We start from the raw sequence: 26,248 nt of genomic DNA, 5'->3' as shown, positions 1-26,248 counted from the left end.
TAAATAATTACAACACTGTTCACATACATTTATGGGGTTGCAAAATTGTGTGAATTTTCCAATTTTTTTTAAAGTTGGCTCTTAATATGGAACTTAGAAATATAGTTGAGAAAAGTATATTTTAGCAAGTCTGACAAAAAAAAAAACTGAAGACACAGCAGTACCTTGACACTTATCACATGTGCCTCAAATTATGCTGATTATTATTATTATTTCTTTTTAAATGAGCCATGGCTTGGTTGATTTTTCGCTTTTGTGTTGCCAGTCATAATTTGAGGTACGAGCAAGCTTCAGTTACGCCATCGTGCAAGTGAAATTCAAAAGTAACTCTTTTACAACCATTTATCTGCTTGACCCCTCTCAGCGACATGCAAGCAGACATTTTTGTTTAAAAAAAAAAAAAACGCCGGTTGTGCTCCGGCTGTCAATGTCAATTCCCCTGATAGCGTGTATGTGTGTGTGTTTTCAGGAGCTGTCAAGCTGCGGTTGGAACAAGAAGGAGAAGCACAGCTCGGCTCCCAATGTCGTTGCCTTCACTCGTAGGTTCAACCAGGTGAGCGCGCTGCATCATTTGCAGTTGAGTCAACCGCCATTCAAAGTTATCCGCATCTGGGCTGATAACACCTCATTCTTCCACCCATGTCCTCCTTTTGGATCATCCACGTCGCAAATCACTCTTTTTTTTTAATTTTTTTATTTTTTGGGCTTCCAAACCCTGCGCAATAACCTGGCCACGCCATCGCCATCCTGATCATAAATCAGTCTAAATGGTCTATGTAGAATGGTTAATAATAATAATTTAAAAAAAAATAATAATAAATAGAAGCTGTTTATGTGTAAAATTTTATTTTACCAAATTTAAAAGAAATCTATTTAACAAGAGTTTAATACACATGGGGGATAAATACTAAATACATTTTAATACAAGCAATTTTAGGGGGAAAAAATGCTAAATAAATGCAGTACATTGTTTCCCTAATTGCCTAAGTCATTTTTTTTAATCAATCCCGAAAACAAGAAAAAGCTCAACAAACAAGAAGCCTTGGTTACACCTCTGCATTACTGTGACCTCGATGGCTAAGAATCTAGACAAGCACGTTGGTATATTTTATTGATATTATATTGACATTATAACAATAAGGTAAAAATGACACATGCCGTTAAGCTATTAGACATAGTACAGGACTTGTGTGAATGCAAATGTCCGGCGGGTTACAGAAGGCGGCCGTATGTCGCTTGCGTGTTATACTTTGCCCATCCCTGGCATAGATAGTCATCTGGGATTTAGTTGTTCCAGAAAGTTGTGGGCAGTGAAACAAAGGGTTGCTTTTCAAACCCGTTCTCCCAGCTCCTTTTAAACCCTCCGTCAATGCGAGTGTAAACGGATGAGACCATCGCGCAAGAATGCGTTGCTGAAGAAAGCAATCTCTGCGCGGAAGATCCCAAACGGTGATTCAAGATGTCGGGCGCTCCAACCCCAGCCAAGGAAAATTAGCTGGTTGGATAATGGGATTGGGCCGCCGGACTCCAGCCGAGCAGCAATAATCCTCGTCCTTCACTCGTAGCTTTGCTGGCACCCACATACGCCAGGAGTGGAGCCCGGCCAGGCAATTAAACACGAGGCACGGATAATAATTTACAGCCCATGTTGACGAATGCGCAGCGATCTGACTTTATGAGTTTTGTCACAAACGCTGATGCAGTAATGACTTGCATCCTGTAATACCAGACGTAATTGCCAGCGTTCCACAGATTAATGGACATGCAGAGATAGCGGACTGTCACACCCCCCCCCCCCCCACCCCCCCGACTCCATCTAATCACATTTTCTGTATTCCGCCGTTGGTTCCAGGTTATTACAAATATTAATCTTTAGTCACCTTCAGACTATTAAATGGGTTGATCCTGTGTCAACATCTGCTGGCCTTGATTTATTTGGCAGTCCCCAATCCGCTTGTATGTGCGTTCCAGTTCACTTTGGTAGACTGATTCCACATGCAGTGAACGTGGCAATAGCTCCTTTTTTTTTGCACAGAGATGTCTCGTTGAGCCACCTTCGCATTCGAAACGGGGCAGCCGAGATAAATTGTGCTGTTTGTTGGCACGTTGTCACTCAATGTTAACATTCTTGACCAAGAAGAGTCACGTGGTCTGTTGTGGCAAATTTTGGTCCGCCGTTGGGTTTTTCTTGGTGCATGTGAAGCAGAACCAGGCTGATTGCTGACTACTTGTGTTTGGCGACTGTTTGCTGCATGCACCACATACACAGATCACCGTGCTAAGTGAATCTGGAGCTTTAGTGATGAAGATACAATTTTATTTTTTAAAATTACTTAATTGGGGCAATTCACACCCCCTTTTTTTTTCCTTTAGACTCTTGGCTCAACAAGATGCTCCACCTTTAGTCGTCATGGTAACAAGTGCTGTACTCCGCATAAAGGAGGGGAAAATGTATATCTACTCATCCTTTTTTTTTTTTTTTTTTACAACTTGGCCTCATTAGGGCGGCCCGTGTGCTGGAGCCCATCCCAGCTGACTTTGGGCGAGCTACACCCTGGACTGGTCGCCAGCCAATTGCAGGGCACATACTGTGGACACAAACATCCACACTTATGGACAATTTAGAGTCTTCAATGAACCTAACTTGCATGATTTTTGTAACGTGGGATGAAAAGCCACGCAAACACTGGGAGAGCGTTTCAATGAGGTTCGAACTACAATCCTCAGAACTGTGAGGCAGATGTGCCAACCACTAGCTCACCGTGCTGCCCAATATTACTTAATGAAAAAACAAATATGTCACTTTTTTTTTGTTTGTTTTTTTGTGCTACAATACCTGCATAGATGAAAGGTGGTCGTGGAAAGCGAATGATACGGGAGTAGCTGGTTAAACTTATCATTCTGCAGCTCCTTGCCTCTACCTCGAAAGGGAAACAACCCATGGCGCTCTTTCCAGGAAAGAGAGTGGGGTCCGAATGCGTGCACGTCGCACACAGCGCACTGGGACTCAACACACCTGTGTTGCTGTGGTGAGTGAGTCCATCCAATTACACTGTGGAAGGAGAGAAGGAGCAGCAGTGAAGAATTGGAATGAGTTGGTATTTTGACTGCATTTGGACGCAAGTCCAGATGCGCCGAGTGTTATCAGGAACACATGGCGCACACGGTTGCCTCGGCTGACCACCCCCACCGCCACACACTCCCCGGCCAATTACCGTGTGTTCCTCCGTCTTCTTTCCATTTCTGCATGATTGAATCAATGACTTGTTTGTATGCAGAGCCATCCGCAGACTCATCCTCATCCCTTCTTGGATTTTTGTTTATAAATCATGTCAACCCTTTGTATATTTCTTCTGGGTATATTTGTACAATTTAAAACTGTTCCCAGGTGCCTTAATAACACCTCTGCGACATGTTTTTATTAATATATTCCACGTTCAGGCGCAGTTTTTGTCTCATGCAAGTCAGCCGGCCCTCATTCCACCAAATACATCGCGGGGCCGATGGTGAGGCCGTTTTTTTGGTTACCATGACAATCGGGACAAGAGCCTGAGGTTTGGGACTACAGAGGCTTCGTAGATTGCCTCTCATTGCAAAGCGGGGTCCAGCGTGTGGGGGGGGGAAGAAAGCCTTGAAGATGCATAATATACATCACCAAACACAAATACCCTCCTGCAACCATGTCTTGGGAGATTTGGCTGTTTTCTGCATGAAAGTGTTTAGATTGTACTTAAAAGTGGCATTGGGACTTCGCCAACAATTTTTCACCCTCATTAACTTACATCAGCATCCTCGGAACAAATAGAAATATGCTTTTATTTACAACTCTAAATAAGAACTTTGAAGGATGTCACATATTTTCTGTCTTGGAGTCATCGTTTGTGAAGCTCTACGAGTATTTCTTAACATCTCTGCTCGCGTGTGTTTAATCTAGACCAGTTTCTGGGTGGTTCGGGAGATCCTCCACGCGCAGACGCTGAAGATCAGAGCCGAGGTGCTGAGTCTATACATCCGCACCGCCAAGGTACACACGCACCCCCCCCCCCCCACCTCTGCTCACCACGACTTAAGAGTCCTAGCGATTGTTTGCATTGAAAACACATTACTAATGTCTTGTGTCTTTATCGTAGAAATTGTGCGAAATGAACAACCTCCACGCCGTCATGGCGGTGGTGTCGGGCCTGCAGAGCGCTCCCATCTTCAGGCTCACCAAAACATGGGCGGTGAGTATGTTTTTTCACACTATGAAGCCAAGCCCGGTTTATTTAGTTGGCAATCGGGGTGTGTCTTAAAGGACACACAAAAAGAAAGGACACACCAACAAAACGCTAATGAAAGCCAACACGTGTTAAAACAAGATGGATGACAAATTGTGGGAAAATAAACACAATGTTAAAAGATTACATTGAAACACGACTTTTGGACTTGTTTGTATTTTTATTTTTTTTTTAAAGAAATTTAGATGTGCGATTTTTTTTTTTTTATTAAAACAAAAGACCTTTTGTCTCTTTGTGGACACTTTTTGGTCAAATAAATTTTCATTCTCGACTAAACACTGGGAAATTTGAGGTTTTTATGTTTTCTGCCAGAATGTCATTTTTCAATTTTTGGACAAGGGAGAAATTTTTTTTGTGTGTCAAAGTTAAAAAAAAAAAAAAAAAAAAATGCACATTACATCTTGTCTGTACGTGTTTTTTTCATAACAATCCCATTGTTGTATTCTTCCAGTTACTGAGTCGTAAGGACAAGGCCACATTTGACCGTCTAGACTTCCTAATGTCCAAAGAGGACAATTACAAGCGTTTGCGGGACTACATAAGCAGCCAGAGCATGGTGTCGTGTATACCATACCTAGGTAACACACACACCCACCCACACACACACACACACACACACACACACACACATCCTCCTTCCATTACCCATTAGCCTATAAAAATGAACCTGTAAAGACAAGAATGCAGAGGCCTGAAAAGTTGTCTGTGCTTTTGCAAAGAATTTCTTGTTTAGAGTGGGGTATAAATATTTTTTTTAAAAACTCACAGAAGGGGCAGGAGTCAAGTGTCGGTAACACAAAATTGTATCATCTGTTTCGTCTTCCCTGTGCTGAATATTCATTTGGCTGGCAATGTTTTAACCCCCCACTGTTTCTTTCAGCTAGAACAAACATATAAATCAATGAGAAATTGAGCAATAACCCACTCATCTTTCCTGTAATATTTACACCCTTTCCTTGCTTTTGGTGCCAGGATGATATCATGCATGGTTTCCAGCGAGGAAAATCCTTGCGTGTGTTTAACGGTTTGAATGTGTTTTCTGGTTTTTGTTTGGCCCGTTATCGAGTTCAATATCGTAGCTACTGAAATTCAGTCGTACTTTTTCTGTGTGTGAAGCTGAGCTCTGCTGATAACAAGGCTGAAGAAAGCTCACCTAGCTTTTCCACAGAGAGGCATCCGCACTTAAACGACACGTGAGGGACTCTCAAGCCGACCTGTCGTTAGGCCTGGTAGCCACAGACTGCCCCCCCTTGTCTGTGCTTTTTGACAGTGGCACTCTGTTCAACGCTCTGATTAACTCGTTCCTGTTCACACGAGTCAATCGCGGGTGCACAAAGAGACCACAGAGACGCATGGTTCCCGCTGTGCTAAAACACACCTTCTTTTAAAGGCTTCTCTAAATTGTTTTTCGCCCCTCCTTGTCTGCAGTAGCGGTAATTCCATTGCTGTTTGGGGTGTCTCATAATGAAAGTGATTTTTACAAAGAGCGAGCCTTGGTTGTTGTTGATTGTTGCTGTCCGGACTTGTCGTTTCTTTGGCAAAGGGGGCCTTTTGGCTACGAAGTTAGGCAATTTTCCGTCTTCATATTGCACTAATTTCTCCCACCCTGCTAAGTTGAAAGCAATTTTTCACTTTCTGTTTGGTGGCCAGCGCTAACATTAGCGGTCAACCTCACTGCCAAAGTTCCTTCAGCCTCATAAGTTGTACCCGCTACGCTCGCTCAGACTTGTAGCAAACAACCTAGCGTGCCTTGTGCGCCATCCTGACATTTTGCACATACATTGCTGAAGGTGAGCAGTGAAGTTCACACAAAAGTTTTACAAAATACTTTTAATTGGACAGATCGAATGACACAGTCTTCTTTCTCATTTCCGAAACGGCTGCGGTGTTTTTTTAAAAATAAGACCTTCGTGGCAGTACGCATAAATATTTTCAGTTGCTAGAAACGTAAAAGGAATGAAAATGGAGAGAGAGGATGAATGTTTGCTTTAATTACAATGAGAATTTGCCTGGCTTGTACTGCTATAACCCAAATCATCACAGGCAGTTTTAACATTGGCATACATTACTGGGCAAAATATCAATAGAGAAGACTGCGCTTACCATAAATACCTGCTGATATAGGAAAATAAAATAGCGAGTCGCAAAAGTGGCATTGTGAACATTTTTGGCCTGAGTACAATCGCACCTTTTAAGTTAAACCATCACAAGCAAAGGCCTAAAGTATTTACACGCCTGCGCATTTCAGTGCCAGGATCCCTCAAAATGCAGAAAAATGTAGTGTGACACTTAAAGTAATTACCAATTTTATTATTTAGTCCTTCATATGAACATATTTACTTCCAAGGTTGACTGTAAACTGCTCCTGAGAAATCTCTTCTTAAATTAAGGAAAAAAAAAAAAGAGCATTGCCTGTTTCCAAGAGGAATCAGCTGTTACACTTGGGAGTAATATTGATTGTCCCAGGAGCCTTAGGCTGTATTCATGCTGCATGGATCAAGTGAAACAATTCAGATTTTTTTTTTTTTTTTTTTTCCTGATTTGACGCCCTTGAATGATAGTTTCTATTCATTTTGGCATTAGAGCTGCTTGGAGTCCATCAGTCCTTGCAAAAACATCTGCCGTCGTTTAGTCCTCCTCTTCTCCTTTAATGAGCGCCTTTCTCCTCATACTTTGCACAGTGTGTATTCAGGGATACATTTTTTTTTTTTTTGTAGTAAAATAAGGCAGGAGATTGAGTGTGACCAGTTCCTAGTCAATGGGTCGGATCATGAGGCACACGGACTTGAGCGAGTAGAAACCCCCTCCGTATTCGGCCCAGAAGATCCCGTCCTGAAACTTGCTGCGGTAAACTCCGCCGCTGTACCACACGCCATTCAGGTTGGTCTGGCCACATGCGTTGTACCACCAGCCACCCTTGTGGAAATGGGCGCAGTTGCCTAGACGACAAACACAATGGGAGCAATCAAGATTAAGTGAAGTTGAGGGGTCAGTGACAATACAATCATCAGTGCTGGGAAGTAAACAAGTACAAATACTTCAATAGCTAATTTTGTAATTTTTCTGTTATTCGGTTCACAGTTATTCGGTTCACAGCAATAACAAAGATATGGGAGCATGAAAAAAAGTTTAATTTTATCTTTTGTACTTTCAGAGCTTGTACTTTTTTTTTTTTTTTTTTTTTTTTTTGGACATACGTTAAGGATCTGAATCAGTGATACCGGGCAAAATTTCATTTCAGCATTCACAAACTCACCTATTGTGCTACATATTGTGACACCTTCCTACCAAGGAACTATGTTGGAATGGGTGGAGGACTTCATTTCAACAAAAGTAGTAATTTGCCAACATCATGTGGCACCTGGATGCCAATGAACTATGTTGAAGTGAGGTGAGGACTTTCATTTCAACAAAAGTAGTCCTTTGTCACCATCTTGTGGCACCCATAAGCAATTATCAAGTTTTTGGGGGAGCATTTGTTCCGCATGGATTTTAGCAACTTGCGGCAGGTTTCGCTCTTCTCCACTATACACTCGTACTTTTAAAGTTCTATTTGTACATGTGTCTGTCTATCCCTACTTCTACTAGTGTACTTTGAAGTGTGTGTATCTGTACTTCTACTAGTAATAGATTTGCCACCTCTGACAGTCATGTACCTGAGAAGGCATCCTTGTCTCGGTCCAGTGTGGTGAACTGTTTGCCGTTGTGGCTGGTGAAGGAGTCACCGGCGTTGCCCTGGTAGGCGCCCAGCCTCAGGCGGTAGCCCTCGCTCTCCGCCTCTAGGCGGAAGCTGCCGTATTCTGCGTACACCTTCTTGCCGTTCCAGTCCTCCAGCTCCACCATCAGTTTGTAGTCGCCCTGCTTGCCCAGGTTGTAGATGTTCTCCAGCCCGAGCCAGTGTTCGCCGTCAATGTTGCCAAAGCCTCTCTGAAAGGGGAAGGCTTTGTTATTTGTAGGAGAGCTGGGTGATTAATTGTCCTTTAAGTCAAGTTTATTGCTCAGGCCATTTTTTTTTTTTTTTTTTTTTTTAAAGCAACTTTTAAAACTCATCTAGCATCAATTTCTTTTAAAAAAAATGGCTGCTAGCAACTTGCTAGCAGGGGGGGACAAAGAACAATCCTTGTCTAGAATAATTTCATTGTCATTTCCTGTTTCTACAAGTGAAGGGGAACAATTATTGAAGTCAGAAATGAGATTTTTGTGAAAAGAAATTATACGATAGAGTTGCAGGCCCTATCGCTTAGTCGTAGGTGGGGTTAACCAGTCGAAAATGTAACTTATGGAGAAGGTAATGTCATAAAGCTGTAGCCCGTCTGTCTGGATTTCACAATGGCTCAACTTAAGCAAATTCACAGCTGCTCTTGCTGCGCTGCCAAACAGTGGTATTGAATTCTAAATGTACTTTGTGACGCGACAGAATCAGAAAACTCCCTGAGCAGACATTTTGTGGAGGGGGTTGTGTATCGCAATGAAATTGTGAAGCAAAAGTTTGACGCACAGGCAAAGATAAACATGCTGCATTTCCATCTCAGCCTACAGGCACTTTGCTAATTCGGTATATTTGCGTTACGGTTCCTGGCCGCGACTGCAGTTTGTTTGAAAATATGAAGCTAAACTGTTTACAGTCACGGAACACGTATTCATTTATTTGCCCCAAAACGAACCTTCCATCCTTCCATCCATTTTTCTCAAGTGCTTGTCCTCATTAGGGTCGCGGGTGAACTGGCGGCAACCCCAGCTGACTTTGGGCAGAAGGTGGGGTACACCCTGGATAGGCCGCCAGTCAGTCACAGCTCTAAATGAACCCCAAAGACAAAATCCAGCTTGCATTTGACGTCTTTGGTCCAAGAGTGAGGAACTTAAAAGAGGCGAGGGACTTGATTCACATGAGTTGACTTGAAGCAGACTTGGGACTTGTTTGGCTAAAATGTGGGAAAGACGTGATTTGACTTAACAACTCTTTGCTGTTTACATTTGAAATTGTGCATTTTCAAAGTATTGTGCAATTTTTTTTTTCTTTCAGGAAAATATTTTTGTGTTGCGGGTGTGAACCTGGCAACCCACCAGAAAACTATGGTGTGGAATGCAGAGGCCACTTAATGAAGCTTGTATCATGAAAGGAGATACAAAGATTATTACATCGTATTCAATGATTAATTTTCTGATAAAATTGGGCAAAAAATGAATGGCAACATCAAAGGTTTTCAACTTAAAGTTAGACACAACAACCACCATCTAAGGCCGATACATGATCTAACTTCACAGTTTAGCTAACCGATTATAGCTGCTCCAACATGAATTAGTACTGATTGTGAAGTGGAAATATATGTTGTGACTGAGCAAGCGTGCGACTTGATTTATGATGTCCTCAACCCAAGTAATGACTTGACTCCACTTGCGTAAAATTGAGTAAAAAGATGACCTGACCAACCTGGCGCTTGAAACTTGAAGGTTCAGACCTGAGACTTGCACATATGTGAACGACTCCCACCTCTGGAACATACCTTGTAGTTCTCCCAGTTGCGAAAGAAATTAACAGAGCCGTCTCGCCTCCTCTGCAACACGGTCCAGCCGCCGTTGTCGAGGCCGTGTTCGCACCAAACTTGGATCAGCCGCTCGCTGCCGTCAGTCTTGAGCAGGTACATCCCGCTGGTGGTGTGACCGGCTTTCCGCACCTGGAAACAGTCCTTGAATGGACCTGAAATGTCACAACAAAGAAAATCTAAATTGAAATCAAATTCCAAGTCAGAATAGGTGGAACAAGTGTCCGTGTTTTGGAGGCGATGCAAAACATCTCCTTTCAACCGCAACCTTCCAAACATCCTGTCATCTAAAGCCATCCAAACACACTTTTGATTGTTGTGTGAATGAATATTTTACAAACGCATGGCGCTAAAGCCGAAGCAGCTGAATCATCCCACCGCGTTTCCTCCGTTTACCCTTGTGTGAGTGTTAATAAACCAGCATGAACGCCGGTGTTGCGTGAGAGGCCTTGGGGGGCCTAAAGGCCTATGCAAGATGGTTTTCTCAGCTGAGTGTGGGATCACCACGGGACCCGGCGTCGGGCCCCCGGTATTTATTCTTTAATCTCCTTTACACAATCTTTTCTTTTTCTACTCATGGGTCTCCTGCCCATTCCCCTGTTACACTTAATTTCTGTCAATGTCATGTCATCTTTTGCAAACACAAGGCCTGAGATGTTGGGATTTCAAACTAAATCAACCCACAAAGCCACAGCGGTTTCGAGAAGGGCCTTAAGTAGTCCAAACTGTGGTCTGCTAATATGTATTTATAGTAATGGTGAGCGTACGTATACCAGATTCTATTAGTGGTCGGTGTTCAATTTGGCGAGGGTGAAATAGTACCTTTTTCACTCCCATCCTAATTGTCAGTTCAGTATGTTGAGATTATTTGTTTTAACCACTGTACGCTGCAACGGCAATGAAATGACAGGCTTATTTTAGTCGTAAAGCCATTCTTTGTGGAGGAGCTTTACCAAACCCCCTTGTTCAAAATAAATCGATGCTGTCAATATTGACGTTTGTTCAACCATACGCACATAAAACAAGGGGCCTGCCTGCGTTTTGCTGCTAAAAAGCCCAGTGTTTAAAACTACAGTATGGATGAGACATGTTGAGTACATGGTGGTCCTCGGTTTACAGTCACCATAAAGGCTTAGAAAAAATTGTTTTGGATATTTTTGAGTCACCCTTCACACTAACAAAGAAAGGGCTATGAAAACGTAGCATCCTCCGCGGAGTTAAATGTACCTGAACTAATATTCACGAAACTTGGCTTACAAGTGTTTTTCATACAAATATGCACTCTAATTATGACTTAACGAACGTGTTAGCGTAGGTTAGTTATGGACTACAGGATAGTCCAAATTTGCGTATTTGCAAATTTGAGTTATGCCGCATTAATTGATAAATACAGGGGAACAGTCCTAAACCGAGGACCTTCTGTAACCTCTCTTAAGTGGCTGAACCAGGGATGCTAATACAAAGGCTAAGACGTTCAGTTTGCTTCAGGCGTGTGCATAGTAACCGACTAATTGAGCATTGATTGATATACAATGTTTCAAGGTTACGAATGACATGCAATGGACGAATTGGTTGTTTTCATTTAGTGCCATTTGTACAGGTTTTCCATTTGATTGTTTTATATTTCGTGATAGATTATGGCAAATTCAGGTTGTGTCCCCATTTTAGGAACGAAACCGTAATGTAATGTTGAATTTGGATGCTTTGGTTTGATGCTCTGCCTTTCTTGTGTTTTATTATACACCAATAATCTGGTGTAGACTGGATGCTCAAACTCTAGTAAGGATTTGTCAGGAAAGATCTAGTTCCTTCTCGTTGGATCAAAATCTGGAGTAATTGCGTACATATGCTCACTGAAGAGCGGCCAATAGAGGCCTGGGTGATTTCACTGTCTCGCTTATATGCCAAGGATTCATCAAATATGTTTTTGTCTGCACGTTTCAAGAGTATTGTAGATGGTAGTCTGTAAAAAGTTCCTCAAGCAAACGAGGGAAAGGCATGATCGATACGTGCTTGATCAACTCTAGGTTAAATTGACATATAGTTAATCAATCAATACACTCCATATCTCTCTGAATGTTCTGAATGCTGTTTGTGCCAAAGGAAGTATTGACCAGACTTATTTGAGCCGAGATCTCTTTGGAAGTTGGTCAACTTCCCGTAGCTGATGTCATGTTCTTCTTTAGACCACCGTCGGAGTGAGTCAACAGGCCCAATTTACGCACGCCATTTTGACACAAGTCGCTTCAATGCATGATTAATCCAACAGTCCATTCCACACAATCAACTGAACTCTTGATCCAACAGTCAAATAAAATACACTAAGTAGGGGTACCGTAAGTATCCCTTACTATGCCATCCGACCATGTATTTTTAGGCCACTCAATAACCTAGCCTATTGTGTGACAGGCATAACCTCAAAAACCTCCAACCCCTGTATTTGAAGTGGACTGTTTTGTTCAATGTCATTGCACGCTACTCATGTCCTCGGACATTGGGTGAGCGTTTAGATCATAATGTGTTGTGTTGGTATGGTTTAGGGCGATTTTCTTTCTTCACAAGTCTCTTCTTGAGCAATTAAAACACATGCACTGTAAGGTTTAAGTCTGGAACTGCACTTGGCCATTCTCAAACCTTCCATTACTTTGCCGATGAACTCCTTTGTTGTTTTGTCATTGGATGTTGGGTCTATCATAAACTGAGGACACCCTTGTATAAGTGATACCCACCGTCAGAAGTGAGTGTTCCCTGTGGCGGCGGCGGTTCAATTCCAAAGGGGCTCGAAGTGGGCGAGTTTGTGCGGGATCCTCGCGAAAACGCCCTGTTGTTGTGGTCCCGCTGTATTTCGTTGGTGAAGCGGTTATTCACGGGTATGGTCTGCGGCACCACCTGAACCAGCGGCGGCACGGCGGGCAGATCGCTGCGCCCCACTGGCCTCAGGCATTGCTCTTCCAGGGCCGAGATAAGCACGGACTGGTTGTTGACCACCCCGGCCATGGTGGCGAAGCGGGCCTCCAGTTCCCTGTACCTGGAGTTCAGCCGTATCATCTCTGAGGTCACGTTGAGGACGCGGTTCTCCAGCTGGGCCAGCTCCAGGGAGTTGTCTCGCTTTCTGATGATCTCATGCAGCAGCTGCATGTAAAGCTGGGTCACCCTGGAGTTCATGTTCCTGCTCTCTTTCCTGAGCAGCTTCATCTCGTTCACCAGGTTGCCGTCCACGTCCACCACCAGCTGCAGCGTGTCGATCTCACGCCGCTGTTTGCTCAGCACCTCGCGCACGTCTGCAAGGTCCATGCGGGTCACCCTCTCCTTGTCTGGCTCGGGGCCTGTGGAGCTGGCACAAATTGGACCTGATAACACATGACATATGCAGCCGGTGAGAAGTCAGGAACAGCTACAGACCCGTTGACCGTGACGTCACACGTACTTCGGGATGACACCACTTAGTAAACAAGCCCTTCTGATTTATTGAAACAAGGCACGAGAAAAATGGGCAAGTGGCCCGAATGATGATTTTTTTTTTTTTTTTTTTAATTTTAATTCTCTTCTGCCGTTGTTTGAATGAGTTGAAGTGCCAGTCGAAAAAATGATGATGCTACGTGAAGTCCAGTAAATTACTTTGAAGGGAGGAACTTCAGACATTGTTGACATTGTCATTAAAGGACTGGCGGACTTTTCTGGTGGGAGGAATAATGTCACAGGCGGGCTGTTTTGACGGTAAAATGGATAGCGGCCTATAGAGATGGCGTCAGCAAGCAGGCTGGACATTGTTTTACTGAATTACTCAAGATACCACGATTTGATGCATGCCTCTAATCTAGGTGCTAAATAGTTGGATTTTCACACCAACACTCAACCTAAAGCTGTCCTGCCTGGCCTTTGTGCGTGAAATGATGATGTTAGCTTGGATTAGAGGTGACAACCACAACAGTCTGGTCCAATTCAGTATCCTTGGAACAAAATGACCCAGATGAATGAGAATATTCACAGGCAAAAATGTAAATAAAAAAAAATAATAAATAAATAAAAAAAAGGTCTCAAACCTGTAATTCTCTGCTCAGGCACAAGGAAGGTGTAGGAGCACTTTTTGGCATCGGGATCCGCGGCAGCTCTTTTACTTCTGTGAAGAGACGTCTCTTTACTCCTCCGGGTTTCCCTGGAGTTCCTGCAGGAACTTCCCTCCCACAGGGATAGGCAGAGTAGGGCGCACAGGCTCCACATCAGCCCCTGCATTGCTGTTTCGGTGGGTTGATGGACAGCTACTTGGGCTCCCCTCGTCCAAGGCCCCCCGGGCCCGCCTGCGTGAAGACAAGCACATTGAAGGTCTAGAGGTTCCCCAGCCGGAGTCTGTGAGTCATAACTTGGGAGTCAGCAAAATAATTTGCAATAAAAATGGAAATACTGCAACCCCACATAGGGACCGGTGACCATTAAAACATGTATATTAAATCATTTATTTCTCCCGACCTTAGCTTTGGTCCAATGAAAAGCTCTGGTATGATTGTGACATAATAGAAATAAATATGGCATCCGTGGGAATAGTCATTTTTATTTTAGGACAAAAGATGTAAGCCAGCTGGGATAAACTCCAGCTCACCCACGACCCCAGTGAGGTTAAGCGCTACAAAAAATGGATGACGGAGGCGTATAATTGTAGGAATAAAGTCCTTTTTATAGCAAAAGGCATATTTTTTCACAATTACAGGTCTCTCTTTTTTCATAAGAATAAAGCTGTCTTTTCATAATAAATAGCATAATATTGGGAGAATCAAGTTGTATATTGAACTTCCCTTACTAAATTGAAATATTGCAGTAGAAACATCTTTGAAAATTAAAACATTTTTCTCCTAATATTGTGACTTTTCTTCCTGACAAAATCCTTTTTTCTTTTAACTCATTCACTGCCAGACATTTTCAGACCCTCTTTTACCGTAACGTTTGAAAAAATTTGAAAACAATATAAATAAGTTCCTGGCTGGACTGTGAAAAGACAAATCAAGTTCGTCAATGGCGGTGAATAAGTTAAAGATTCCGTTTTTTTCTTTTCTTGAATGAATACAACTTTATTCTCACAACATTTTTTCTTCCTAATGCATTTAGGGATAGACACTGTCGGGATATTTGATTTGACGAGGCGTAATTCGACCCAAAAAGAACCTCTCCGAGTGCACGAGCTCTCGAATGAGCCTCAGACTGACAAAAAGGAAATCGTTGCGCTATCGAGTGCACTCCGAAGTCGATGACGACCATAGGCTTTTAAAATGAAAGAACATTTTTGGATGGCCTGCCAGCAGGAGGTCTGTTTTCTGTCTGTTGGTTCCCCCACTTGCCAACACCCTGTTTATCCGAGGGCCTGTAGGTTAAGAACCAATGTGTGGCGACTGACGACTGAGCTTTATCTTTGCAACCGATTCTCACAACTTTGCTTTCTTAACATACTTTGTGTGCCTTATAGTGAGTGGTTATATTTGAGCCGAGGCACACATTTTACATATGAAAAATCTCACAGTGCACCAGTGGCACCTCCAAATAAAAATGTCTATCATGGAAATTGCTTGTGTATCGCTGAAAAGTGTGGGCAGAGATTGAACCGCAGGTTAACGGTACCCTGGAGTGGAAGAACATTTAATTTAATTGCTTGTCACGATACATCGCTAACACAGATAGGTGATCCGGATACGTTATTTGCCGATTAATTGTTAAGCACTGTTATAGTGGAATGCAATACCGACAACAACTTTGACAGCAGGAATGTTGGCACAATTTTTCATTCCTGTGCCCTGAGGCAATCATCGCCGATTCTTGGCTCCACAGCTCTCTATTTAAAACAGACCCAAAACTTCAGTTGGATCAATTTTAAACAAGTAGGAGTGTTTAACGTCCACCATTAAAACGTTCAAGTGGAGGACCTCTTCTACGAGATCAATGATAGATTAGCCAGCAGCGTTTAAGCTTGTTAACTTGCCTCGTCATTGGAATGTTACACTTAAAACGTCATAACCAGTCATTCTGTTTTGCCTTGACGCGTAAACTTGCATCCAGGGACTCTAAAAGCCCCACATTCCTTAGATCTAACCCGATTGTCCGGCGTGTTTCTTTTTCCATACATCAGGACGTGTTCATTAGGCTTTTTCATTCCCATCAGAGCCACACTCTGTCTTAAAAAAAAAAAAAAAAAAATCTGCATTAATTAGCCAGTCTCAGTCACTGCTGGGAAATCGGTGCGTAGACATTTAATTTCCTATACAATTCTGAAAAACCGCCGTTACGTTGTCGTGTCAAGGTTTTTGTGGTCAAACAGTTAAAACGGAGGAAACTGCCTCAACCTAACATGACTCACACACAGCTCAAAGCGAGCGAGAGACCTTCAATTAAGCAGCAAGTGCTCACAGAGGAGGTGCAAAAGAGCCGGGAGCTGACTGGGCAGGCTGCATGTGAACGTGCCCGCCCTGCTCTCATGCTTTCTAAAAATGGGGAGATGCGACAGTCACGCACCATGTAGACCATCGTCTGGCCGAGGGAGAATGCACGACCAAAGCTGGATTTACTTTCGTGCCCAAATCCGTCGGACGTAAATGCCACCTGAGAGCAAAAAATGGAAATTGTCTCACTTGAACCCTGCAATGTAAATCCATTTTAAGATTGAGTCAGAAGACCATAGATCTCTCGACAAAGGCGGCAATTATCCTTCTCATCTAGTCTTGATTCTATTTCTGTTTTGCATCAACCGACTGGCACAGCAACGGTGACGCCACCCCACTTAGCTCCCTGGCCTCGGTCTTGCCTTCTTCTAATTCGGCCGCATCGCTCCTGACAGCCGGTCCTGACTCATCGCAAAGACCACGAAACCCGGTCCCTTCTGTGTCTCCCCTTATGACGCCATTGTGGTTCTTGAAGGATTCTGACAACTCCCCTGCCGCCCCGTGCCTCTTAGCTATGTTAAGAAGGGACTGGATTACGGCGATCGGTTGCATGTGTGTGAATATCCGGATAAGTTCCTAATCTTTCCAGAGGCTAGTCGGCAGCGTAGAGACGGCAGCCGGTAATGACTTGGGCAGCAGCAATGCAGTAAACCGACACTATTTGCAAGGGACACTGCCGCAAAGAAAGAAAACGTGATTGACAGCCCCACCAAAATTTCACTACTGCTAGCCATAACTACAGCACTATACAAACTATGATCCCGAAACATTTTGATTTCATTTCAATTTCAGCCGCTACTCTTAACTCATTCACTGCCATTGACGAATTTACTTGTCTTTTTCACAGTCAATTCAATCCCAGCAATTTATTTATATTTTTTGTCAATTTTTTTCAAACGTTGGGGGAAAAGAAGACATTTTCAGACCCTCTTTTACCCTAACGTTTGAAAAAAATTGAAAAAAAATATAAATAAATTCCTGGGATTGAATTGACTGTGAAAAAGACAAGTAAATTCGTCAATGGCAGTGAATGAGTAAAAATTAATGGAGATTGCAAGATTTTTTTATTTGATTTTTTGGGGTGGGAGAAAGATGCACCGTAAGTGCACTTTTTCGTGCACATGCGGTGAAGACTCTCCATAAGTTTCAATAACAACCCAGGCTAAATTTAGCTCCTCCTTTGTCATACAAAGATCTTCTTTTAGTCGGGATTTATCCGCATATGCATGACCATCCCTGTAAGCGGACCGTTCAGGCTGTTCGGTGCACACTACACACATACTCAGGTGTTGTAGGGAGCGCATACAGGCGTGTGGAAGCCACGCACGAGTGAGTCACGATACGAGGAAATTGATCATAATGTGTTCTTCTGGATTCAGGGAAGTTAATGCCATCAAGTCTCTCCTTTAGCGGGTAAAATGCATGCTTGTGGGGTTTAAGTCTGGGAATTGATTTAGCCAGTCTAGAACCTTTCATTTCTTTTGCTGGATGAACTCCCTTATTGTCACTTGTTGTTTTGGCAGTGTGTCTTAAACATTTACAGGGGTTCCTCAGTTTACGGCCGAGTTGTGTTCCTACAGTGGTGACATAATATCTAAGTGAGAACGAATGCTAACACAGTAGAAAAGTCATAATTATTTGTGAGCAAAAATACTTGTTGGCCATAAATAAGACAATGTATCAACATGCATGATTTTGTACTGGAGCCAAAGTACCTGGATTGGTAGGGTTGGTATCGGTAGTAAGCTTCTCATTGATAAAAAAAAAATATATATATAATTTTGCCCTTTTACTCTGTTCACACTTGTACTGGTTTTGCAGGCTGTTTCCTCTCACGTAATCACACTTTGGTGCCCTCTTTCCACTCTTCCTCTTTGCGGTTTTAGATAAATCACTCAGACGGAAAGCAATTTGGCACACCAAAGGAAACGTGATACCAATTTCTCTCACCGAATAGCAAAAAGATTAATTCCATCCCCCATCTTGTTCGTCACTCTCGACAAATGTGCGTGTTCAATAACATAGCTGTGAAAGCAGCAAAAATCAGCGTGCAACAAAGGATCCGCCGCAGGCCTCCAACCCCGCCTGCCTTACAGTATATTTTGGCAACCGGGCCAGCGTCGTAAGTCTTTGGAGGTGCACAGCCGGGTCCTCAACCTTCTAACAGTTATTAACAGGCCTCTCCTCCCAGCTCGCTATTTCTGCGCCGCGGTTTAATTCAGCTACCTTGCTGTTTTTGGCACTGCCATGAAAGGAACGACTGTAGTTTTCGTGTCACCTACTTGCTTTGTACTTTGGATCACACGCCCCTTGGTCCTATGGGGATTTTCAATCATTTTGAGTTTAGTACGGGTGGTCTTAACTTTTTTTTTTCTTCGCTTTTTAATTATTAAATGGGACAAAGTGCCAGGTCCTTTTTTCGATTTAATTAAAAAATCAAATAAAACAAAAGTTAGTGTAAAACTGTTGTGTTAAGTTTGGGGTCACCCAGACAATTTCATGGTTTTCCTTGAAAACTACCCATCATTTAACACGGCGCTATGATTACCAAATGTCATCTTCAAATGGCTTTTTAAATATACAGTGTATCTGTAGCTTCCGACCTTTTGTCCAAGACCATTTTCAGGCGGGGGGGGGGAACATTTTTAAAAAAGACCATTTTGCGGAAGTACCAAGAGGGAACTCATTTAATCAATTTGACAGAGTGAAAAATGGTGTTATATTGGCCTTGGCAGAGGTGTGCACTTTGTGAGCCCTTCTAGTTCCTGAGATTTATGGACTCATTTAAAGGTTTTTCACCCCACTTGTTCACAATGAAAACAACTCTTTGTCTCTGACAGCATATACAGGAGCTAAGTTTTTATTTTTAATTTTTTTTTACTTTTTTTTTTCAGCACCCGTCCTTGAATAATGAAAGGGTTAGGTAGCAGCTTATTGAACTACCTAATGCTTTAAGTTGTTTTCCTGCCGACATTTATAGTACGCATATCGGTACAAAAAGTAAACTCTTCCATTTGTTGCTGGTATTCTCACAGCTGAGGATAATATTTTTGGCATAACATTGGAAATAATAGTTTACGTATATGTAGGGTAGGAGGGGAGAAACAAAACTGCTTATGTTACTACAAGACAAAATCTCTTTCTCCTATTTGGTCTACATCCTAACCAAGTTATTGTGTTATGAATAGGACACATTTTCTACTGCTGCTCCGGTTTATAAAAAAAAATAATAATAATAATTGGAATGCAAATGTCAATAAACAGATCTGTACAATTCAAAGTTGGCCATAATTACGGGCAATGTTCAACAGATACCAGAAATAGCATGCAAGCCGGTAGACAGTCTTGATTTACACGATCCAATTCCAATTTAATGCCGATATCCGATTAATTCATTCCAGGATACCAGCTTCCGATTTGGGCAAATTCCCTAGTCGCCAAGTATGAGCCCTGGAATTCACACTCAAAATCATTGCTTGAAACCAAAATGGCCCATTTCAAGTTCAATTTCATTCATGGTTCCTTGAAACCGTTTCATTCGTGGTGTTATAACATGTCACGTCCACCCGATTTCGTATTGATTGGTGAAACTTGTGTCGGAGGCAAATTTGTTTTCAAACTTTCCGAATCATTGGCATGATCGTCAAACGAACACCATGCTCGGCCTGCGTTCAACGACAAAGCGTTTTATCTGCGTATAGGATACCTGCTTCCGATTGGGGATAATTTGGGCAAAATTTTCTAGTCGGAGTTGGCCATTGGCGATGCTGCATTGCAAGACTTTGCGGTCACTCATTCATTATGTTTTATGGACACGAGAGTTCATTTTTCAAGTCCTGATGCATTTTCCACCCATCGGGCTGTGTGGATTGTTCCATGCACCAATCCTCGCTGTCTGCGGTGATTTACCAAAGCCGTAACCTGGGAAAAATTGTACGTTTTTTTTATAGCCCATATACTGTATTTTCCAGAAAGAAAAAAACAATTTATGACTCTCCCACTTGTCCAAAGAGTCCCTGAAATCCACAACAAATGAACAATTTTAGAGACCACGCCGTCATCCCTTTACACAGGGACTCCGTGGTGAGCCGTCGTCCAAGCTTTTGATTACGACATCATGTCACCAGCCACTGTTTGCGTGTAGCACAAACCGACTCCCTCCCTCGACTTGCCGACACAGATGTTACAGCGCTAACTTCCAAATAGTGTTGGAGGAGCTGGAGGGAAAAAAAGTGTCGGTAAGCAAACAAAAGCCAGGATGTGAGGTGAGCACAGCATGCCCGCTGACCTTTTCAGACCCCAAAAACGCAGCCCAGTGAAATGAAAAATACCTCCCGAGAAATTAGCCACCGTCACCAGCGTGGGATGGAAAATGCTTTTGTGTTGCCTTATGAGCGGCAGTGTTTTATGTCTCGCTGTTAAACGCCACATGTGGGACGTATTAAAAAAAAAAAAAAAAAATGGATCCACGAAGGGTTTTCTTCACAAAACGGGACTCGAGCCAGCAGTCGTGTCGGAGCCTTCCCTCGGGATTAAAAAGTGAAAAATGGGGGGGGCGGTGGGCTAGAATGGAGATGTTTTCCCAGATTAAGTGGCTCACTTTGGAGGAGACGTCTTGCTTGTTGGCTACTGAGCTCTATCTCACCTTGCTAACCCCCCCCCCCAAAAGAGGCCCCGCGGTTCCCCCCACCCGACCCTCTCATCTGTTTTCCTTCTTCTAGTAGTGAAACCCAAAACATGTTGCTTGATGGTTAGGTCAGAGGTCTTTACGATGGATTAGGCTGCAGCCCCACCCTTCCTCGAGCTTGCCCCGCCCCCAACACCCATCTGCTGCTCTTTGTGGGGAGATTCCTGTCATCCGGTTGCCTCCGTTCAACTTTTACAGTTAAAAGTAGTTCAGGCCCTCTCACCCCCTCACTCACGCTCTGTCACACTCTGTCCAGATAAAGACCCTCCAATCTCCCAACCTCCTCCTCCATCACCGCAGGACACAGAACAACCTCCTGTGTGCTTGCCTTCAACACAAACGGGCATTGTATCAAAACCTGTTAAATAGTGGAAATTCCCTCTGTAGGAGCCCCTTGTGGTGGGTCCCCCCCCCCCCCCCCCCCTCTTAATGTAATGTAGTGAGTGACGCTGGGAAGGTGAGGCACGAGCTGCCCGGGGATCCAGGGTTGAGTGGAGAACCGGGAGGGAATTAAAACCCTTAATTGTAAGGATTCGCCTCTGGTATTGTTTCTCTTCAGCGCATATTCATCCCAGAGTGAGTGACAATGCTAGTGTTGAGGTACGTTTCCGTGACTACCACTCACGTACTTTGTTAGATTCCTCCTCCTCATCCATGACGACCTGTCCTGTCGACTGTGTTCAGGCTTCTCGTTACCAGTCAGCAGTTATAAACAAGATTGGATTTACACTGTAGGTCCAAGTGCCCAATTCACATTTAATGCTGAATATTTGATTTTTTTTTTTTTTTTTTTTTTTGTATTTCCATGCACATTTCAAGTGATACTGATTTAAATAAGAATACCACATTGTTCCGCATTATTTCTCATTGAATGATGGACACCGCTGCTGTCGCATATTCAGGCAATATTTAAGATCTAAGCTTTTGCTGTAGTTGAGATTTACAGGTCGTGTTTTTGCAAGTGTAGTTTGGGTATATTTGCGTGTGTACATAAATCGGTACAATTTTTTTGCCCATTTACACGGGCGCACATCCTAATTGTGTCACTCGAGAGCAAAAACAAATGATCTGAATCGTATCACTTGAACCGCAACAGAAGAGTGACGGGGGTTTGAACACCGCGCCCCTGTTCCAAACCAAGCAATCACATTTACATTCGCACCCATGGACAATTTGGAGCCTTCAATCAACCCGAACATGCATGTTGCGGGAATGTGGGCGTAAACACCGAAAACCCACGCAAGCACGGTGAGAACATGCAAACTCCACGTAGGAGGGCTTGAGCCGAGATTTGAAGCGAGGCAGACGTCCCAACCTCCAGTCCCGTCGCATTATAAATACATCCCTATGCTACAGCTTTCACCGCACACTAAGACACACAAACACACACACATCAGCTGTTCTAGTAAAACCGATGACTCTGAATAATGCATTCACGTAACACGTACGTTTTAGAATAGTTAGCTCTTCCTGGAAAGGAGCTGCTGGCACTGATTTATAACCTGTTGACTCATGAGGGGGTTGCCTGATTTCCTAATCCCACGGGAGACGGAGGTACGACCCAGTTCCTACTCGACCATAGTTTTTGTGTTTCCTATTTGTTATATTAAATACTCAAAGACAAATTGGATGTATCTCATTCATTTGGACACAGTATTACCTGTAAACATGACAAGAACCGGGGTGTAGGAATTCCACTGTGGATACTTTTTTCCCCGACGAGGCCGAAGGGCCTCTCTCTCCCTTGGTGGCCTGGTCTCGGAATTCCTTACAGTATTGTTCTCTTAATGTTCATTTATGCACATTTATTTGACAATTGCTTCACCAGACTGGGGAACACAGTGGTGTGATGCTACGCATATCGGCCTCACAATAGAGAGGCTCGGGTTTCAAATCTTGGCTCAGAAAAGTAGAAGAAAACAAATCACAATGCGGTGCGGTTTGGCGCTCGAATGCTCTGAATCATCGTTATTAAATGATTTTTTTATTTTTTTTTAACCTTTTCATTCAAGTTACTGTGTAAGAAGGCAGACAATTCTTTCTCAGCCAATCACCGGTCAGCACTGTGTTTAGCTCCACCCTCCTCTAAAGCCAAGCATTGCCACCGACTACCTGACAGGGATTATCGGACCCTTTTTTTTAATGGAGACGTGATACAATGCAACTCAATCAAACCAAATTGCTCGGCGGAAACTGAGGCTTAGCTGCTTTGTCGGTTAGTTGATCAAACGGAGCCATCTGTTGGATATCACCCGCGAGAAGGTTCTCGCTCGCTCGGCCTGAGGTCAAATGTTGAAATCAGTCAGCCGGCGCCGCCTGAGCGAGCTATCAATCTCCCACCGAACTGGCTAACCGGTGCTAAGAGCCAGTCATACACTTGCTGAGTGTCTTAAAAACTACTCGAGGGTCAAGAGATTTGTGGTTAGCGTAGCAAAGCTTGCAGTGACCCGCATTCTCGGGTGAGGGCTGGAATGTCCGGGATGTTCGTCAAGCATCTGCTCCCGTTTTTTTTTTTTTATATCTGCGTCTTCTTTTACCCTCTCATTTTCCAGACTTATTGGGGCTATGGATGAATATTATGATTTACTCTAGCCTCTCGGCACGTAAAGTCTTTCTCCCTCTTACCGTTTTACTCCAAGTTTGGCATATTCGAAAAGCCTGTCCTTCCACTCTCCTGGTAGTTGACAGCAATCACAGATGTCCTTTTGGGTCGAATTTTTTTTTTCCCACCATTAAACCGACACCACAATTTGCTATCGGCCTCGGGGCTTGATCCCTAACCCCTTCGAATAGCGAGGTTTCCCTGTATTTTATTTGAATGTCATTGATTCCACCTGGAGCAGAATGAGCCTGTCTCAGGTGGTTCTGTGCCTTTAAGAAGAAGGAAAAAAAAAACAAAAAAAAACAAGATCTTCCAATCTCCCCCATCTGATCGGGTCAACCTTCCTCAAGTGTTTTGGCAAGAATGTCGCTTCCTTCCTCTTGTGCTTTCTCTCTCTGTTGCTGCTAGGCAGTCACGTTATTAAAATGGCACTCAAGGATTTCTCGTAGCGAATCCCGGTCTGCGTTGACACAGATGTCATGGTGGCGTCACGTGTGTTCCTGCGCCTGACACCGTTCTAGACAAGATTAGTCCTGCTAAATAGTTCTGTCTGGAGCTTCCAGGCACGAAATACCTGCAGACTGCCCCCCACACACACACACACACACACACACTCGCTCACTCTCTCGTGCCTCGCACACAAGCCGATCGAGGAGAGCATACGCGTACCTTTTTCTGAGCAAAGAAGTTGCGCGTCCTGTAGTTAGGGTTTGGCGCGTGCGAGGTGTTGTGATTTCACCGAACAGCAGCGTCCAGGATTCATCTCTGTCTTCCTTCTCCTCTTTTGTCCTGCCACTGACAAAATGGACGTGGCGGTATTCTAACTACGGAGGCCCACTTCCCAAAGACGTGCGCCGGGCCAAGGTTCAAAAGCCGGCCTCTCGCACAGACTGAACTCTTGACGACGGATGCCTCCAGTTTTTCCACAAAGGATGGGGTGAATTAGGGAGGGAGGGAAAGGGAGGAGGAGGAGGAGGAGAAGGGGTGTGGGAGTTCCACATAGCCCCTTCCCACCCCCCTTCTTTTTACCCCTCCGTTTTATTTGGAGTGGCCCGGCCTACTTCTGATGTCATTGATTGGAGAAAGAGGAATGACATTTTTTAACTCACTACTTGGTCCCCAAAAAAAAAAAAAAACATCTCATTGTATTCCCTCAGGCACATTCCCAAGCAACAGGTGGCGCAATTGTTCTTGAACCGTGCGGCCATTTTATCAATCAATCAATCAATCACATTTTATTTATATAGCACTTTTCATACATAAAAATGCAACTCAAAGTGCTTTAAAACATTCAAAGCAAAACATAGAATTATCTTCAATCAAAAGAAAAGATAAATTATTTAAAAGTTGTTGAAAGCCAAACTAAAAAGGTGTGTCTTGAGCTTCCTCTTAAAAATATCAACAGTCTCTGCAGACCTGACATCCTCTGGCAGGCTATTCCAAAGGTGAGGACCAAAATGGCTGAATGCAGCCTCGCCATGCATTTTGGTCCTCACCCTTGGAATAAATAAAAGGCCGGCGCCAGAGGACCTCAGGATCCGCGAGGGCTGGTATGATAAAAGCAAATCAGATAAATAAGATGGCCCAAGACCATTAACACATTTATAAACTAATAAAAGTACTTTAAAATCGATCCTGAAACACACAGGGAGCCAATGCAGCAATTTCAAAACTGGCGTAATGTGCTCCCGCCCTCTGGTTCTCGTCAGCACCCGAGCGGCTGAATTCTGCAGTAGTTGCAGTGGTGAAATGCTCTTTTTCGGGAGGCCAGAGAGCAGGGCATTACAGTAATCTAAACGACAGGAAATAAAGGCATGCATCAGCACTTCCGTGTTAGCCTGAGAGAGAAACGGGCGGACTCTGGCGATATTCTTAAGGTGATAAAAACCAATCTTGGTTACATTTTTAATATGAGGAATAAAACTGAGCTCAGAGTCAAAAATGACGCCAAGGTTCTTCACACAGTGTGAGGGATTAAAAATGTGTAGTTTTGGTAAAAGCTTCTCTCTCTGACCTTCGGGACCGATAACTAAGACCTCAGTCTTGTCCTCATTGAGCTGTAGGAAATTATCTGCCATCCATGACTTGATATCTAAAATGCAATTTAAAAGGGTATCAATGGGTCCTGTGTCATCAGGAGACACGGCAATATACAGCTGCGTGTCATCAGCATAGCTGTGAAAGCTGATGCCGTGTCCCCTGATGACATCCCCGAGGGGAAGCATATAAAGATTAAAAAGTAAGGGGCCTAAAATCGAACCTTGAGGAACCCCACATTTAATTTCATGAGTTTTAACTCATTCACTGCCATTGACGAATTTACTCGTCTTTTCACCGTCCAGCCATTCAATCCTAGGCACTTATTTATATTTTTTTCAATCACATTTCAATCAATCAATCAATCAGTTTGCGTTTTTCCTGCCACGTCAGAGTTTGGACGTGGATGGTATCGATTGCACTTCTGCACTTTCGCCTTCGAATCTACCTCACCTGCGCGTTGCGTTTTTACTCTTTTTAATTTTTGGAGACTATTTTTATCTTATTTTTTATTTATTTAAATTTTTGTTAATCTCTGGGTCGCTTGATCTCGCGGACTAGCATACAGCTAGCGTGAGACGGAAACGGGCTAGCTTGGGGCTAGCTTGGAGCTAGTGTATTAAAATGCCTTCAGACGACAGCGACGAACACAATGGCCTGCTGGAGAAGGCAAATAAGAC

General features: G+C 43.4%; 2 protein-coding genes across 4 annotated transcripts in view; one reads left to right on the top strand and one right to left on the bottom strand.

The window, feature by feature from the left end:
• The window catches only part of ralgps2 (Ral GEF with PH domain and SH3 binding motif 2), a 68,201-nt gene that overhangs the window by 24,790 nt on the left and 17,163 nt on the right, over positions 1–26,248 (top strand). For both annotated transcript variants that reach the window (XM_086047878.1, XM_086047877.1), the window contains exons 6-9: positions 470–553; positions 3,935–4,024; positions 4,131–4,223; positions 4,729–4,855. In XM_086047878.1, the coding sequence (XP_085904004.1) occupies positions 470–553; positions 3,935–4,024; positions 4,131–4,223; positions 4,729–4,855 (394 nt within the window). The remainder of the gene's footprint in view (positions 1–469; positions 554–3,934; positions 4,025–4,130; positions 4,224–4,728; positions 4,856–26,248) is intronic.
• Positions 6,093–24,433, bottom strand: angptl1a (angiopoietin-like 1a). 2 transcript variants are annotated; one of them, XM_086048237.1, is made up of 6 exons: positions 24,201–24,433; positions 13,864–14,118; positions 12,550–13,170; positions 9,782–9,975; positions 7,934–8,204; positions 6,093–7,216 (listed from the first exon to the last, which is right to left on the bottom strand). In XM_086048237.1, exons 2-6 carry the CDS (start codon positions 14,051–14,053, stop codon positions 7,029–7,031), a joined length of 1,464 nt encoding a protein of 487 aa, XP_085904363.1. In that variant the 5' UTR covers positions 14,054–14,118; positions 24,201–24,433; the 3' UTR covers positions 6,093–7,028. The 2 variants fall into 2 exon arrangements, with proteins under 2 accessions (XP_085904363.1, XP_085904365.1); XM_086048239.1 differs by lacking the exon at positions 24,201–24,433 and having other exon boundaries at positions 12,550–13,154; positions 13,864–13,967.

The sequence above is a fragment of the Filicampus tigris genome, chromosome 12 (assembly GCF_054856515.1).
Source record: "Filicampus tigris isolate MCC_2025a chromosome 12, RoL_Ftig_1.0, whole genome shotgun sequence".
Lineage (NCBI taxonomy): Eukaryota > Metazoa > Chordata > Actinopteri > Syngnathiformes > Syngnathidae > Filicampus > Filicampus tigris.
This window is presented reverse-complemented; position numbering and strand designations above follow the sequence as displayed.

Bases quoted from the DNA above. Each gene is read 5' to 3' on its own strand.
- angptl1a (XM_086048237.1), bottom strand. From the start codon at position 14,053: ATGCAGGGGCTGATGTGGAGCCTGTGCGCCCTACTCTGCCTATCCCTG. The intron at 13,171-13,863 runs GTTTGAGACCTT...ATGTGTTATCAG, and splicing joins GCCTGAGCAGAGAATTACAG to GTCCAATTTGTGCCAGCTCC. The intron at 9,976-12,549 runs GTGGGTATCACT...GTGACATTTCAG, and splicing joins GGGAACACTCACTTCTGACG to GTCCATTCAAGGACTGTTTC.